Source organism: Olea europaea, chromosome 1 (genome assembly GCF_002742605.1).
Source record: "Olea europaea var. sylvestris chromosome 1, O_europaea_v1, whole genome shotgun sequence".
Lineage (NCBI taxonomy): Eukaryota > Viridiplantae > Streptophyta > Magnoliopsida > Lamiales > Oleaceae > Olea > Olea europaea.
In genome coordinates, this window is record NC_036237.1 from 23,299,925 (window position 1) to 23,318,004 (window position 18,080).

General features: G+C 34.1%; 2 protein-coding genes across 3 annotated transcripts; both read right to left on the minus strand.

Moving 5' to 3' along the window:
- Window positions 1–1,277: 1,277 nt before the first annotated feature.
- LOC111397532 (cytosolic endo-beta-N-acetylglucosaminidase 1) lies at window positions 1,278–7,094 on the minus strand. The gene is made up of 11 exons (XM_023024516.1): window positions 6,535–7,094; window positions 6,074–6,211; window positions 5,426–5,535; window positions 5,050–5,161; window positions 4,856–4,963; window positions 4,017–4,129; window positions 3,828–3,909; window positions 3,294–3,374; window positions 3,146–3,201; window positions 2,348–2,480; window positions 1,278–2,168 (listed from the first exon to the last, which is right to left on the minus strand). Exons 1-11 carry the CDS (start codon window positions 7,060–7,062, stop codon window positions 1,431–1,433), a joined length of 2,199 nt encoding a protein of 732 aa, XP_022880284.1. The 5' UTR covers window positions 7,063–7,094; the 3' UTR covers window positions 1,278–1,430.
- Window positions 7,095–10,730: 3,636 nt separating this feature from the next.
- LOC111397541 (DEAD-box ATP-dependent RNA helicase 18) lies at window positions 10,731–17,647 on the minus strand. Of its 2 annotated transcripts, none has more exons than XM_023024528.1 (11): window positions 17,316–17,646; window positions 16,704–16,940; window positions 15,301–15,561; window positions 15,096–15,175; window positions 14,892–14,997; window positions 14,690–14,803; window positions 14,053–14,151; window positions 13,843–13,932; window positions 12,908–13,014; window positions 12,692–12,835; window positions 10,731–11,489 (listed from the first exon to the last, which is right to left on the minus strand). In XM_023024528.1, exons 1-11 carry the CDS (start codon window positions 17,580–17,582, stop codon window positions 11,219–11,221), a joined length of 1,776 nt encoding a protein of 591 aa, XP_022880296.1. In that variant the 5' UTR covers window positions 17,583–17,646; the 3' UTR covers window positions 10,731–11,218. The 2 variants fall into 2 exon arrangements, 1 of the variants encoding a protein (XP_022880296.1); XR_002703263.1 differs by having other exon boundaries at window positions 11,047–11,489; window positions 12,972–13,014; window positions 17,316–17,647.
- Between the last annotated feature and the right edge of the window lie 433 nt (window positions 17,648–18,080).

The following is an 18,080-nucleotide window of genomic DNA, read 5'->3' on the forward strand; positions in this document are numbered from 1 at the left end:
AAAATTAAGGCTCGACCCAAGCTTTCGGCTCGGGCTTTACCAAGCCGAGCGAGGCCGAGCTCAATTTCTAGATTTTTTTTATTTTTTATATATATACCTCTTGCTGCCAACCAGCAGTAGATTTGCTGTCGGTTGGTAGCTTGATATAGCTGCCTTAACCGGTTAAGGTAGCTATATGCTGCCTGTAACCAGTTAAGGCAGTTATAGCTGCCAAACAGGCAGCATATTTTTCCTCTTTTTTTTTTTTAATAATACTGGTCGGCCCTGCTCGAGCCAACTCTTAAAAATGAGGCTCGCCCGAGCTTTGGCTCGGTGCCTCCTAGCCTCGAGCCGAGCAGGGTCGAGCTTTTTTTTAGCCGAGCTACGAGCAATTCCAGTCGATGAGTCCGATTGACATCCCTATGCTGATGGTATTATTTCTTCTCTCTCTTTTTTATTTTGTTTTGTTTTATTTCTATTTTTTAAATTATTTTATGTATAAAATAGCAAAGTTACCATTTTACCCATTTCTAAGGAATATGATAAACAATAAAAACCTTAGTTTTTCAAATATATTCGAATAATTTAACTTTTAAAAATAAATTAATTAATTAAAAAATTTAATAATTATGTTATTGTCTCACTTTAATAAATGAGAGCAATAAAATGAATTTAAAAAATTAAACAGGCATGTAAACGAGGTAAAGTCTTGACTCGCCCCGCCTCGCCTTAAACGGGTAATGGGGCGGGTACGGTGCGAAAAATTGCCTGATGTGGCGAGGGCCGAGGGGCACGGGAACCCATCCCGACTCAAACCCGCCTCATTACCGTTCCCCACTCTATTGCCATCCCTATCTAATACAAATATTCTTCTATATAATTATGACATTGGTCCCCTAAAACTTATGGTTAGTTTCCAGTTACCTTAATTTTATTTCCTTTTTGCAAATATATTTTCTTTTCCTTTGCTTCATTGTGCCAAACAAATAAAAATGACACTGAAGCCCTTTTCTTTTTCACAATTTCATAATTCTTGGCTGCCACATTAAAATTTTCTCCGGAGCTTTGTTCTTATTTATAACCATGGTCCCTCAATTTTGATGATTAATTTCCTTTGCCCATTAGTTATTTTATTTTCTAATTTGATTATCCATGATCACATTCTTTACTAGGAGGTTCCATCATTCTTCTATTAGTTGTAGTACACGAAAACAAATTCAAAGACTCATCAAATCTAACTTTACAATTTGATTTCTTCGTATTATAATCTCCAGTTTTCTCATCGTTGACCATAGAAATCATCTCAAATATTTTGTGTTGGCGTAATTAAGGATATTCAATTTATTGAGTTCTAATAATATATAGATGAGTACATTTATTTCCACATCGCTTATAAATCGACAAAGCCAAGCAACATAGTTATTACCCATTAAAAAAAAAATTGAAATTTATTAAGCTGGAACTTTCAATGTGAAAAATGGAGAATCTTCCAACTTTTGGGAGGCTCCATCAGCACTGCATACTTGGATTATGAATTTCAGACTAGAAGTACCAGAAGGAACTACTAGATCAGAAATGTAGAAGGATTCCACTTCTGCCACTCCAAGATACTCCTGATCGGCCCCTTCAAGAATTTCATTCGGATTTCCAGACACACTTTTTAGCTTCTCAACATATATATTGTAGTTGGAGAAAGGATCAGTATTACCTTCTTTCAATTGCCAAATAATCTTAATACTAAGGTTTTTCGTCCCTTGAGGACCTGAAGCGAATTGAACGTATTGACCATCAACAATCCATGATGTAGATGGTGGAAAATCCGTATTCGCTGCAGATGTGTAGACCTTGATATGACCTAGTACTGCATAATATTCTGATGGATTACGAGATGGTGTCTTATCTTTCATGACGACTTCAGATTTTTCTAGCCTCGATTGGTAGCATATGGCCCGAATTTCTCTTAATGTGTATCCATCCATTTCAATACTGCTTTCTTGTATAACCCACCCGGCCTCTGTCTCCAGCTTGGTGACTCGACGTGGCATTATCACACTAGAAAAATGTTTAGAGAACCGGTTCATGGTGAGAAGGGTATTTCCCGAGGATGCAAGAAATACTGACTTTTTCTCATTCTTGGCAGAAAAGAACTCGAGAGCAAAACCGAGCAGAGAGTTCCCACTTGATTTAACCTGCATAAGTTAATACAAATCATTGTTTCATCTAAAAAAAGATATTTTCATTCATCAACAGTACATAAAAGACATCAAAAGGGTTAGATATATTAAGCTTTGAAGTGTCCCCGAAACACAGAATTTTATTTCAAATAAGAATCTGTATACCTAAATCTAATTGACAAGTGAATGCTTACAGAATAAGTTACGTAAACCGGTGAATTCCCCAAAAGGATCTCTCCTTGAAAGAGGCGTGCAGTGAAAGTATCAGCCCCAAGAGTTCCTATAAATTTGATGATTCCTCCTCCGCTATAAGATGCATCTTTAAAACTACCATTTGCAAACATGCTAAACTCAGTGCAATATACAATCGCAAAAGAGAAATCAAAAAATGAATATGCAGTGCTACAGACAGCTAAAATAAGAAAATTCATTACCGATGCCAGTGCCACAGCTCTAACCTCTACTGACTCACTCCTAATAAATGAGTTGTAGCATTGATACGGGAAATAAAATTTTGAATGTGCAGTGAAAAGGACAGCTAAAATAGAAAATTCATAACCGATGCCACATCTCTAGCCAATCTTCACTTACTCCTAATGAATGAAATGTAACATTTATTCAGAATTTTGATTATGCATGGGTAATCACAAAGAGGTTGAGCAGAACAACATTATAGATAGGGTTCACAATGCTTGTAGTTTCAATGCAGGAAAATGCCCCATGAGGACTGGAAGAATTTGCTTTTCATTTTTATATACAAGGGAATGGAGGAAAAAAATTTATTCCTAAGAACCTTCTATGTTGGGAGTTTAAAATGGATTATAGAGGGAAAAGTACCATGCTCAAACGTAAACAGAAATGCTTCTAACATTCGATGATTATATATATGACCAAATCATGTTTAGAATAAAATATGACAACTTGAATTATCACTAATATGTTCAAGAACAGAAATGAAGACTAAAATGATATTTATGTCCAAAGCAACTTACTCGACAACCACTTGGATAGGCTGAGCGGTAGGGTCTTCAGGATATTCAATAAAAGGCTGTAATAAGACGCACAAGTAAGGAGAATGGAAATCAATCCAAAAAAAGAGGACATTAACGACATAAAAACTACATCTCCCTGGAGAAATACCTGAAAGCTTTGGGAAGAAATATTGTTCCAAGGAGTGTCCGAGACTAGCTTCCCTTCAATATAAATATGGTAACCATGACCCTGAGAGATAATAAAGTTATGGATCTACATTGTAGTGAAGAGATTCAATTGCAGTTGTCCCAAAACCTCTTGGATCTTATCAATACCAAATACTAACAAATTATTTAGGATTAGGCAATAATATGCCCTTGTTACTTTTTCATCAAATTATCTCATGCATCACCCATTTCTCTGGGGATTAAGTAAAAAAGGGTGGAAGTATATATAAAATGTTCTTGCTAGCGAATGATTCTTCTCTATTTTTCTGAATATGCTTCAGCAGCATATATAAAATCAAGCTTCGAAGTTTACTTCTAATAGAGCCTAACTGGGATTTAAGGACCAAATTTGTTAAATTGTCATTTGAAAACCAGTGAAAATCAGACAAGCAAGCCAACAGATGGTTTACTGCTAAGAGAATGAACAGATGAAAAAGGAAGAAATAACATATAAAGAACACATACATGACTATACCTGATCAAAATTTGAGTAGAAGGGAAGTATCCTGGGATAGTTTTGTACAATCCCCCACGATTTCTCCACAAGTCCCCACCAGCTGTGCATTAGGATCCATCAAGTTGAACACACCAGATGTATCAGCAACAGCTAAAATGGAAAGAATATGAGTTCCAAAGGCAATATAAGAAAAGACAAGTGCTTTACCGATTTTGAGCTGTTTGAAAATCAGGTGGTTGCTTAGTCTCATATAACCATCCAGGAGCAAATATGGCCGCTGAGACTTCATCTTTCTTTATCACGTCAAGGGCAACATTTGTCTGTGCAAAGAAGATGATTACATTTTCATGAATGTCTGCAACTTTTACACAGCTAAGCATACAAAACCAATAGAACTTTGTGAAAGGGTTTCTGTAGCTGATTATTGAAGGTATGCAAGTGAAAACCTAATTGACACCCAAGAATTCATTTTCATGATATCCCAAAGTCTAATCCTCGGATTTGAACATTACAGAGTATGCCTAATGAGCTGTCAATTTATTTTGAATAATTAACTCAGAAAGGACACATTAACTATGGTAGTTCTTTTTTCTGTAAATAAACAAAACAAATTACATTTGAAGTCATTAAACTTTATTCAGTGAGAAAAGACTATCATTTAAACACCTAAACGTGATCCTTAAAACATATTTTGATTTCTCAGATCTCCAGGCATCATAGAACATGATAAGACTCGTAATTGATTGAATCTGTAAATGCTTCAAAGTTTAGAATAGTGAATTGCTAGAAAGAAGCTGGTTAATACTTACCTATTTCATTTCCCTATTATCTTAAAATAGAACCAACAAACTGAACCACTTCACGCCCGCGCGCGCGCGCGCACACACAAAATGGTAAAGAAACGGCTTTCAATGCTTCAAATAAGCACTTAATATGAGGTTAGATTAGTGCTTAGAAAAGACGAAATTTTATCACCAAAAAGCCATAACAAAATCTAAAGTTAATAATTATTTCCCCATGGCCATGGTTAAGGCATTGAAACCTACAGTCCATTGTCCACCACCATAAGTACCCCTTCCAAAAACATCAATGCCCATGTAGACGTCAAATTTTCTGTCACCGGCAACATCAGCTGATGACTTTGGATAATCTTTCTGCATCATATGTAAGAGAAATCTTAAGGATAAAACCAAATAGTTCAAAGCCAAATGCACTTTTGCAAATAAAGATAAAGAATTACCTTCCATGAATAGTTCACAAAAATGCCATCGCATATGTCAAAGAAGGGCTTGTTTTTGTCATTTAATTGGTCTTGCCAGCTAAGATCACCATCAATGGTAACACTGTCATACCTACACCATCACCATTAAAGCATTTAATTGTATACATCATAAGAACGTTCTTATAATTGGATCGTTGCGATCAGGTTGAATGTCTACTTTTCACGGAGAAGAGGACGAGTCAAATCATTCATCTAATGCAAGAGCAATTTATAAGAGCGAATTCGAGGGGGGGAAAACTATGGCACATAGGATCCAATCAATCCAATTCGAAGTAGGCAACAAACTAGGAATATTTGAAAGAATATTTTAATTTATTCTGTTAAGTTGGCATACCATATAACTGTAGATCCAGGTACTGATGAGTGCATGGTCTGGCTTAAATGGCTTACAAATTCTTTCAGGTTAGGGATTTGCTTAGGATCCAAAGTGACTTCCATATTGATCTGTCAATACGAAAGAAATCCTATTTGTAAAAAGAAATAAACTAAGGAAACATCAATTTGTGTCACTCTGAAAAGGAACAATGACGTAAAAAACCAATTGTTATTTTCTTTAATTATCCCATAGTCTGTGAAGTCATTAGAAAATAGTAGTGAAGCTAAGATCCATTTAATTACATAGAAAAGAAGCTGGTTGCTATGCAGATTCAGTACAACTAAAATGCATGGATTTGCACTAGCTCATAGTAGAATTAATGTAGTCATGTGCCGGAAAGGATATCGGACAGAACTCTTTTTAATTTTGAATCTATCTTCCTTTCATGTAAGCAAAACAGGAAATCCCAACCAACCCAAATCAGTTTAACCTATAAACATCAAATTCTTAGACAGGGATCTACACGAGTAAACCATTCCCTGGAAAATCAATATGCCAATAAAGAACTCGGATTCAGTTTGGGAGAATTTCAAATCAGGCTTGACTATTGTAACGTAAAAAAAACATTCGAGAATGGAGATTGCAAGTCAAAAAATAGAAGTTTACCAGCCATCCATCAAAGTCCAAAGCGACAGCAAGCTCTGTCAACCGCTCAGCGTACATGTGAGCAGACTCCTTTGTCAATAGCAGTTTTTCAGCAAGTTTTTTGCCTTCATCCCATTCCATGATGAAAGTTCCCAATACCTTAAATACGCAATGATCTAATCAAATACATGAATATGAAGAAAACCAAAAACATAGCCACTCAAACCCATCCATACATAATTAAAACTACTCATGTGAAGTAAAAGATTCGTACTAAAACTCAAAAAGAGTACGAGAAAAAGTCCTGCCAAGCAAAATTAATTATGGTTTTCCAAGACAAAATAAAGTTAAATTTTATCACCACGTAATCATCAGCCATGGTAAACTTTTGAAAATCAACTCAACATACACCATCATAGAGGGCCTAAAAGAAAAAGGAAACCAAATTATGAGCTGTGAGAATACAATTAAAAATATCATACCTTTATACCATGTTTGTGAGCAGTATTGGTCCAGCAAGGAGGCGGCAAAGTCACCAAATTATGCGAAAAATAAACAAAAATATCAATTAAATACCAATGCCAAATCGCGTAAGCATCAGCATTCACCCCACCTTGCACAAATTTATCATCAGTATACCCTCCCGCCATGTCATGGCACACCAAAATCCGTTGCCTCTTAGGCAAATCCCCCTTCAGCTTCACAGTAGACTTGTTGAAAGGGTAATGGAACGATTTGAAGTAAGCCCGCGATTCCAATTCCTCAAGTGTTTTCAGGGGATACGAAATTGGAACAGCCGGTACTAAAGGATCGAACGGCGGCGGAGTATCACTTACTCCGGCGGATGGATTGGATTCTTCCATTGATTTGGAGAAGAACGAATGGAGATTTTTTAGGATGGAGAAGAATTTGGGGGAGTTTGTTTTTATATAAGCAAGAAGTGACATTGGAAATTGCGAAGAAAAAAGAATCCATGGAAGTTGACTCAACAAGTTAAGGAGTCTCTGCATTTACATGGCGATGGACATTGTGAATCACAAGTTTTGTGACTTTTGTCGGGTTTTTTTTTTTTTTTTTTCTCTCTCTCTCTCTATTATTAACATTCATTTATTTGAGAAATTAAAAAATTTTGAATACTATTTTTTTTGAAAATATATGATTCAAAAATAAAGAAATTTATTAATTTGTGTGTATAATATTTTATAGTGTAAATGTGTGATAAAGAATGACAACATTAGAAAACAATATAAAATTTTAAACTAGTCCAATCAAGCACTAAATAATAATGCTATTTAGACCATGTTTGTATCCTTTAAAAATTTAAATTTTTTGTTACAGTGTCATTCTCTATCATATTCAAACAATAAAATATTATACATATAAATCAATAAAATTTATTTACTTTTTAATGATGTATTCTCCAAAATAGATATATTAAGGCCTTGTTTGAGCCACATTGTTTGAAAAAAATAAAATTTTCAGCAGTGATTTGACATTATTTCAACCACACATTATTTAATAAAATAATATTAAAATAATATTACCCGTAAATTCAAAATATTTCCTTATTTTTTAACCACATATTTTTCATCAATATATTATTCAAAAATACATTTTCATTCCAATAATGTGGTTCAAACAAGGGCTAAATAAATAAATAAGGGTGTGTTTGATTACATTTATTTTCCATGGAAAATATCAGTTTTCCATCCAAATTTCTACTTGGAGTGTTTGATTGTTATTTTTTTCCATGGAAAATATTTTCCAACTTTTGAAAATATGCCTAATTTTCCTTGTTTTTAAGGAAAATATTTTCCTTGGGTAGAGGTGGTTTTTATTTTCCACAAAAGATGGAAAATATTTTCTTTTCTAGGTGATATTTTTCATATCAATCAAACACACTCTAATTGAAATATTGGTCATGATATTATTTAGCCCCTGTTTAACTCTCTTTATTACAAAATTTTATATTTTTTTAATTATTTCAACCACGCATTCACGCATTAAAATATTTTTCACATAAATTAATAACTTTTTTCATACTTTTTAACCACAAATTTTTCAAAAATCATTATTCAAAACATCATTTTCCCCTCATTTCATTTTATAATGGTCACTAAACATGGGCTTAATATGTACAATGTATTACCATGCACACCAAACTCTCAAGTAAAATGGATAAATGTGATAATGTTTTATGAATAATTTTTCTGAACCCCCGTGTACAATTGAATAAATTAATTGAACATGCATATTTCTCAAGAATTACGAGGATTTGCAAACGTTTATGAATTTATTAATTTTGAAAGATGAAATTTTGCAACGAGGCACACCTCAATCTCATGAACTTTTATTTGTATCCTTAACTAGTTCGATTCACAAGATTATTGATGACCCTACATAAATTAAAGTTTCACTCACAGAAGTTACATAAAATCGAATATAAAACATGTACAAAGAGAAATTTGACATTAAGACCCCTTTTGTTTCCTATTTTCATAAGAATGAGAATGAAAAATATAGCCGTTATGACCCACACAAGAAATAGAAATTCAAATTTGATGATTTGATATGATAGATAACGATCATATTTTACATTTTAATTGGGGGAGGGGGGGGGGGGAGAAAGGAAAACAAACAAGAACTAAATAACCTTTGTGATATGTTGGACGACTTTTGGCGTTGAGGTAACCTTGCGGTGTGTGGGTGGACTTAAATTGAGCCATATCGTATGTGGTCATCAAAGATATTGGATTTGCATTGTGAAACATTCTTGGTGTTACAATTTATTCAACAACTCTGTTACAAATAATCCTACAAATCAAAGTCTCAACTACAAAAGTTACACAAATCGAACCAAAAAAAATGTATTAAAGAAAATTTTGACATTAATAGTAGAGGCAAAAGGATTAGGCTCGGTTTCATCTAGATTCCACAAAGCATAAAAGTTCTAAAACACCACTACCAAATTCTTCCTTGATAAACGGAAGTATAATTTTAAAATCTTAATAAATCAAGACACTCATTCACGTAAAATGAATCAAGGAACATAAGAGATTTCTTAGAGAAAAATCAACTGGAACAGTCAAGAGAGCTTTTCAGAAGAAACGGGAAAGCATGAGAGGAAAAATTATAATGAATTGTGAGTTAGACAAGCAGTACCTCGTATAAATATAAACAATGAACTAGTATGGACAATGTGAAATCGATTGTACTAAATATTTCTACAATGACAAGTAAAATAATGAGATAAAGATTCCAATCATCCCCTCATATACATACATATGGTAAATAGAAAATGAAACACTAACAATGGAAATTAAGAGCGTCTCTAATTAATTCTATAAATTATTATTGTCTACGTGATATATAAGTTGAAAGACTTCCGATATACGCAACATTGTTTTTAATGAATAGATATTCAAATCCAAATTGGTCTCCAATCTAGATACAATAATATTGTTTATGCGTCTTCCATTTTTTAAAAAATAAAAAAATAAAACTACATCGAAATTTGCATAAAAAAATAAATATTGTTTGAGTCTCACAAAGTTCTTGAATCTATACGGAGCTCTGTATGATGTCCATTTATTTTCCTTGATAGAGTCCAAGTGATTTGTATTGGGGATGAAATACTTTTTAAACATTATATATTTTGCATCTTATTCAGTCACACTCAAAAGATCATAATGGAATTTATACCTTTCCAACTAATACCGCTAACACCAAGGGGGGAACATGGAAAGGCTAAAAGTAAAAGGAGTCCCCAACTTATTTGAGGTGGAGACAAATAGATCTTCATCCTTCAATTTGTAGAAATTGGGTTTCCAATTGAACAATTATTACGGCCTCGTTTGGTACATATTAATATAAAAATGTGAATAAAAAATATAACCGTTATGAACCCTACGCAAGAGATAGAAATTCAAATTTGAATGCTTGATATGATGGATAATGGTCACATTTTTCATTTTAATGAAAAAAAATGAAAAACAAACAATGGCATACATGAAAAATGTCAATTTTAGTAGTCATGTGTTTGACGTTTTTAAAGGCCAAAACGTCAAGCACAACCATCAAAATATTAAAAGAAAAAGAGATTAAAAAAGAACAGGAAACAGGAAAAAGAAATTTATAAAATAAAAAAAATCGCCACAAAATGGTCCGTGTGCGGAAAGTGGCCACTGAGGCCCTATGTGTCAAAAAATCAAAAGATTGGGGACCCCAACTGTAAATTTCCTAAAAGTGGAAACTTGTCAGGAATGTCATCTTTGCAGAAAGCCAAGGAACTGGTGGAAGTTTCATAAGCCACTATAAATAAATAAAGAGATAAAAAGCGCAGAATTTAAAAACAAAAGTAGTTATTCCAAGGTTGTGGATGACATTCACCAGTGTGGAATCAATAAGCTTTAGAATGAACTAAAAATTTAAAGTCTATTTATTCACACGTGTCTACGATTTATATAGGTTAAAAAGGCAATAAAGTTGTACCTCGAAAGCACCGATAAATCTTCCACTTTTTTTGCGAGCAACAATAACATTATTCATAATAGTATTTTTGATAAGTGTTTATGAACGATTTAAATTATGAATAGATAGAAATAAGCGATTGATAAGTAAATAATAAATAAGCGATTGATAAGTAAATAATACTTGTTAATTCTTCGTGATGTGAAGATAGACAGTGACTTCAGCGTTTATATAAAGGAAAATATAAAGGACAACATTAACTTCTGCGATAATCTTAATCGTAACAACACTATTTCCTCAAAAATCTTTAGAACAGAAAGAAACGTTACAGTTACTATTTTGTGGCTATGAAACCAAACTAGTAACCAAGCAAGCATCCAACATACACACTATGCTACCTTTTATCCTTGTAAATATTTTGTTACCTTTGCATTTGCAGTAACTTAGGAGCTCTCGGCATTGAATTTTTCAATGGGAACTTGATGAGTTGATCGACCTACATGTCTTGCTTTTACTTCTATATCGGGAGTTGCTCCAAACGATCCACTCTCATCAGTTAAAAAGCAAATCTTCTGTTACTGTTAATTTAGCAAAATTCATTTTCATCAGCAACACGCCTTTTCAGCTTCTTCAGCAGCCGATACTCTCACGCCAACTCATCTGCATTTTCCACTGATTGAGAAACTCACTCCAGTCTCAAAGCAAATCTTCCGTTCCCGTTAACTTTGCATATTCATTTTCATCAATAGCACCCTTTTTCAGCTTTTTCAGAAGTCGGTACTCTAGTGCCAACTCATCTGCATCTTCCACGGATTGGACAGCACGCCTCTGCTTTGCCGTTTTCTTTCTCATGACTGAGGAAGTAACATTTGAGGCGGCTTTAGACTTCTTCTGTTTTTGTTCTTGCTCCTTCGCAGCTCTCTTTGCTTCTAAGTTTTTCTTTCTTTGCTTCTCACGAGATTTATCCCTAGATGGAAAACTATTTTAAATACAAGGATACAAATGAAAATAAGAGATCCCAAGATCACAATTGGCTGCCATTGTTTTTATGTTGGGTTAAACCTTAAAATGTTCACTTGTAATTTTACTTAAAAGTAAATAAGTTTGTTTCAAAATAGATCAAGGAAGCCAGCCAGTTTTATTTTGAAAAAGTAAATATTACTTGCAAAATAATGAACTTTTCTTAAAACTAAGAAAAAGGTAACTTATCCAAAAATGTTTCAAAACCAAAACTTACTTCAAAATAACTTATTTTTAGGCTTAGCCAAACATGATATATTCAGTCTTCGCTAGCATAATGATACACGCAATTTAAAGCAACTTATAAGTAGTTTCGGAGAATTCACAAACATAAGGCATTGTGTTTAAAATAATTGAACCATAAAAGAATCTGATATTTGTGGAGAATTCATCTTCTCATATGATAGAAAGACGTTCGTCAGCTTTGATATATCCACAGATCATAGAAAAAAAATTCAGAACAGACCCAATCAAAAATATATATTCTTAACTTTGGGGGATTCTAACTAAAGCATTAATTTTCAGCATTTTGATAGAAGATTTAAAAAACTATTTGTTCCTATTCTTTTTTCATAGCAGATTTTCTCTGACTTCTAATGAAATGACTTTTTCTTCGACTTTTCAATAAAGACGAATTTGAACTTCTTTCTTCCTTATAATAGAGAAGGAAGGAAAAAAAAAAAAAAAAAGTCGCTGATCAGCCACACTAGGACTGGGACACAGCCCAGACTCCTAGGGGAGGCAGCAGTGGGGAATTTTCCACAATGGAATGAACTTATAATCATGGAATCAACTCGATCATCAGATTATAAGTTCATAACCCTAGCCCATGGCCATGGCCATGGCCTAAAAGATATTTTAAAGCTCATAAGGGTCCATTTACAGGTCAGGGTCATAAAGGCCTATATGAGATCCTAATGTCATGGATATAATGTGATATGGGCATGTTTGGCAAAAAAGTAGCTTTCTTACAAGCTGGGAGACTGGACCAAAATCCCAACACATCTGGGTTTTAAGCTGTGGGAGACAGTTGAACTGCACAAAATTGTGGGTCTCCCCAAGTTATTAGAAAGCTACTTTTTGCCAAACGTGTCCGGTCATATGTAAAGAAAACTCAACTAGACAATATAATTTGCAATCAATACTTACTTGTACTTGATCTCTTCCAGGTTTATATCTTCGACCGGAACAAAACCCTCAGTAGAAAGAGAATAACGCTTTACCTCAGGCACAGAAGGGAGTTGCAATAAGCCATACCCCATGCCCAACTTCCCAATTTCAAGTTCTTTCCACCTTGGCATAAAAAGACAATTTAGTCACATTACAGAAGTACAAATAAAGAATTTTTTAAATATCTCAAACAACCTGAGAATATAAGAACAGTGATGCTCTTTGTAAGCTCGAATATAAGATACAAAAGCTCTTAGACCTTTTTCCATAATGTTCCGATCTTTTTTCGCAGCTGATCGTATCTGGAAAAGATAATTTTCACCCATTATATTAATAAATAAATAAATTTCTTGGTAAAGAGTATTAATGCAATGTCAATTAAGTTACATAACCAATAAAGATGCTATATTTAATAGTTTTTGGTTAGGAATTGCAACAAACAAAAAGCCATTACACTAAAAACAGTAGATCACATATTTCATAAGCACAAGATATACATGCGTGAGTGGGAACAGAGAGATAGAGTGGAGGCCACCTCTTCAATTTGATAGACATAGCAAACAGATTTGCACATATTAACCAAAGGCCGTTAGGCCAGTTACCATAATTGAATAAACTAGAATTAATGATAGACCAAACGGAAGAGGTAATCATCATTTAGAACGAGGTAAATAATAAGGAATTGGGTCATTGCAGTTTGACTTTGAATATGGTTCTTGAAGGAGTGGAAAAGTAGATGAACATGTGGCATAGGTCTTTCGAGATCAGAAACAAGATATCTCACATCGTCATAAGGAATTACAAGAGCAGTTACATAGGTACGTGCCTGCGTGTGCATGTTTCTGAAAATATGATAAACACTATTACTAATATGCAAATGCGTAGGCACAGGAAAAACAGAAAATAACAGAACATTATCTGAGAAATTATCTCTACCTCATCTATTATTATGGCATGGAAAAAGTGTCAACAATGAATGCCTATAGGCTATAGCCCCATCATTTCATTCAGTCATATAAAAACCGAAAGAAAATATTCCATAGAACACATGCATTCACTTGGCCATACAACAGAGAAAATTGAAGTGACGTAAAATTATGATTTACAATTAAATAAAGTGCGGTCTTCACCAGAGGAATAATATCAGGAGCCTCATCAGAGCATTTTCTCTCTTCAAGTGGAACTCCTCTTCTCCGCAGGAACTCAACATATGCTTCCTCCTATGTGATATACGAAAAAGATCATAGTTCAAGTAGCACCAGAAACACTTTGCCATAATGTAATACAAAATTTAATCAACCGGAAAAGACCATTTGTAATCATATCTGTAAAATTCAAACCTTTGGCATCAGGAAAACAATGGCACTTCCTTGACGTCCCATCCTAGCAGTTCGACCAACTCTGTGTATAAACACATTCGGGTCCTGAGGCAGGTCATACTGCAAATAGAACACATGCAACAATTAGATGCTGTTAAAGGTCAGGTAGAAGATTAGAGATGATTTATTAAGAATCAATTATTATTACCCTCGGTTTAAATTGAGTTTTGATGCAATGCTGATAGCATCTACTTTTTAAGTGTCATAAGCATCTTACTTTTCATCCCATAATGTAAAATACTCATATAACAATGACTCCTCCTATGATTAAACACAGTCTTAGCAGTAAAACAAACAAATTTCCTTGCAGCTATCAATTCCTCCATATTCAAGTTCCTTAATTACAATATCCTTTTCTTAGAATATTTTCCCTTTTCTATTTTATCAACAAATTCGCTAAAATAGAAACGCGAAGTAAGCAAGGATCAGATGCTTAGTCAGTTCATATTCATTCAAGCAGAAAGAAAATTACATGCATCAGATTGTTAGACTCGTGAGATGAACATAATTGAAAGTACGAAATTTTTGCTTCGCAACTCCAGCATCCTATACAATAAAAATAATAGACAGACAGTCATAACAGCTTTCACTAAACTACCTGTACTATACAGTCAACGCCAGGAATGTCAAGTCCACGGGCTGCCACATCAGTGCAAAGAAGAATGCCACTGGAAAGAGATGTAAAAGATGCTAAAGCTTTTTCCCTTGCAGCCTGCAATTCACAACGTTGGAAAATGTATTTCACAGATAAACGCGGAATTTGTCATGTACAAACTTTTCAGGATAATATTCAAAATAACCTGCTTCATTTGTCCATGAAGAGAGATTAACGTGAATCCCTTTAAAGAAGAAAGACGTGGAAGTACAACATCCCAGTAATCGACGGAGGCACAAGTCATGAAATAGCTGCAAGAGTACAGAGATCAAATAACCACACAAGATCTCTTAATTTTTCGACTTTCACTGCAAGAAACGCAGTTACCAAAATAGAATCCTTAACTCACATTATAAATTTTTTTGTCTTGTTCTTAGTTAGAAGATCAATGAGCTGTGATAATTTCTTGTCTGCTTCACATTCAAGATACTGCAGATTTTATAACCATGGAGAGTGCAAAGCACCATTAGGTTTAAGATATTTCAAACATTTATAAAATCAAATTATGAAGGGTAAACTTATAATTGTGCACAATCTAAAAAAAAAAAATGTACCTCAATGTGAAGTCCCGAAGGTGTTTTCGAGGCGGCAAGTTGCTGTGAGGATGTCGATTCATTCAATCTTTTTACTTCAGCTCGAACTTCAACCCTCACAGGGTTCCTTAACCCTGCCTTCGATAGCTCTTCAACTGCCTCAGTTTGAGTGGCAGAAAAGAGACCAGTTCTACGTAGCTTCGGTAAGCGAGATATAATCGAATTTATCTGCTTTTGGAATCCCATATCTAATAGCCTATCAGCTTCATCCAAAATCAATATCTGTTCACCAAATCCCATTATAATTTTTTATTTATTTTTTTTTTTTTTTAAACAGTACAATTCAAATATCACTAGATCTTCATGGTTGAGAGAGATTTATATGCACCTAAAGAAAAAGGAAGGAAAAGAACCCCTCAAAACTAAAGGAAAAAAGGGAAAGAAATAAGTTTAGTACAAACAGTCTTAACCTCGACCAACAAGAGAAAGTATGTAACAAAGCATCATTGTTTAACACTGTTTTCCCAATCTCTTTCAAGATGTGCCTCTTTATATTTTCATTAGTAGGGGAAAGAAAATAAAAAAAAATCAATTTTACTCACATTTTCACACCTGGCTACCAAGTACATAGATTTAAAGTTTCATAAACTATTTAAATATAAATAAACACCATACAAAATATCAAGATTTTCATAAATTCTTCATTGCTTTTGCTCAAAAGTTCGAAGAATTATCTACATTTAACTTTAGCTCATTTTTCACCCTCTAGATTCATTGCTCAACAAATACTGTTTTCAGTACTAAGCAATTCCATTTACCATTTCCAGTTTTCTCTGATTTATTCAAATTTGAACTGTAGGTATGTCTATAATGTCCTATAAAAATGATCTAACTACTTCACAAGCACCATATGAATTTTCAAGTCTCAACGCCATAAAATTATAATGAGATCAATCAATTGATGAATGCCTGCTATTTATGGTTCACAAAGAGTGAAATCATAACTTTCTCTGAGTTTAACAAGATACAAAACAACAACGACAAATTGAGGTTCCTAATAAATTGGAGTATGTGACATATATCCTTTTTTGCCATGCCATTCTATGTTTAGCTAGATTTACTGGAAGATTCAAAAGGAACTAAAAATTTAGCAACCAAAATTAACCACATTATTGTTAGTCTTGCCTCCCTCTTCTAACATCTTCTAATGTGATTTCATCACTCCTAGACCTACGCAAAATATTCCTAACCAACTCGGACGTCCTTACCTTGGATTAATCATCAATAGTTGCCACCACCAATAAAATAATTTATACAATGAGTTGCCAAAAAGTATAAGAAACAATAATCTAAAACACATAACATATTTAAATGCAGAGAAGCATGAAATCTAAGCACTTCGTGTGAGAGAAAAAATGATTCACCTCAAGGTTGCGAAAGTCCAATATGTCCATGCGTTCCATAATATCATACATTCTTCCAGGAGTCCCAATCAACAAATTTGCACCTTTGTCTTCTATTTTCCTTATATCAGCTTTCACTTCCACACCCCCTACCAAAAGCATTGGCCTCACATTCGACAATGTTGAAATAAACGGCTCTGCGACCTTAAATATCTGTGAAGACAACTCCCTTGTTGGCGAGATAATTATTCCCATCACCTGTACCCATAAAAACAAGTAAGCTAACTAAAGAAACAGAACAAAGTATCATCTAAACATAATAGTAATGATTTTCTTTTACAATAAAACACTGTATACATGTAATCTTCAGTTCTCTTTACATCCCAACATCAGACTTGCATAACGCAAATTTATCGAATTGACTTTTTTCCTAAAAAAAAAATTACTTAATGCATTTTATTTAATTTTATTATCATATAAACTCTCGGAAAACATTGAACGCACAAAAATACAACATAAAAAGTTAATAACAGCATAATTAATAAAGTAGACAGATTCAATTAAATTTACAGTAATAGCAGCATAATTAATAAGCAAGACGCTAATTTGTGAAAATTTATGTGTATACGTAACCTGATGAGGTTTAGGAGGGGCAGAAGAGCGGCGGAGGAGCTCGACGAGGGGGACGACGAAGGCAAGGGTTTTTCCGGAACCGGTAGCAGCGTCCACGGCTACGTCTTTGTAGCTGCAGAGCAACGGTATGGTGGCAGCTTGAACCGGCGTGCAGAACTCGAAACCGGCGGCGGTAAGGGCTTCCAGGACAGGTTCTGATAGCGATGGGTTCAGGTCCGAGAACCGGGTGCTTGTTAATGCTTTGTTCGAGTCAATGACGTCCGACATTATTGCAGCTTGGGTAGAAAAATGGCTTTTCCAATTCCAATTAACGTTCAATTGAGATTGTAGGGTTTATGAGTTCATAGCGATGTTTACGATTATCGAATATTGCAGTATTGGTCATCCACTTATTATTTGAGTGGTAATTTGGTCTTCGACTTTTGAAAAGGAGCAAGTGGTTCCCCAACTTTTCATTATCACAATTCGTCCCCAATTATTGGAAAAGTTGCTACATGTACATCACCTTATGCATTAGTTATGACAGCCCTTTCACATATAGGGGTGGGGCTCATGATTGTTTTAATCACGGGCCCACCTCTGTGAGAGGGCTATAAAAATTTATAGCATTTATATGCTGTATCCAAAAAATAATAATAATAATAATAATAATTGAAATTGAAATATTTTCAATAAGGGTCAATTAATAATTTACTGAAAATATAGAGAATTTATATTATTGAGATGTGATTGGTGCATATATAACAAATGGTTAATGATCAATCT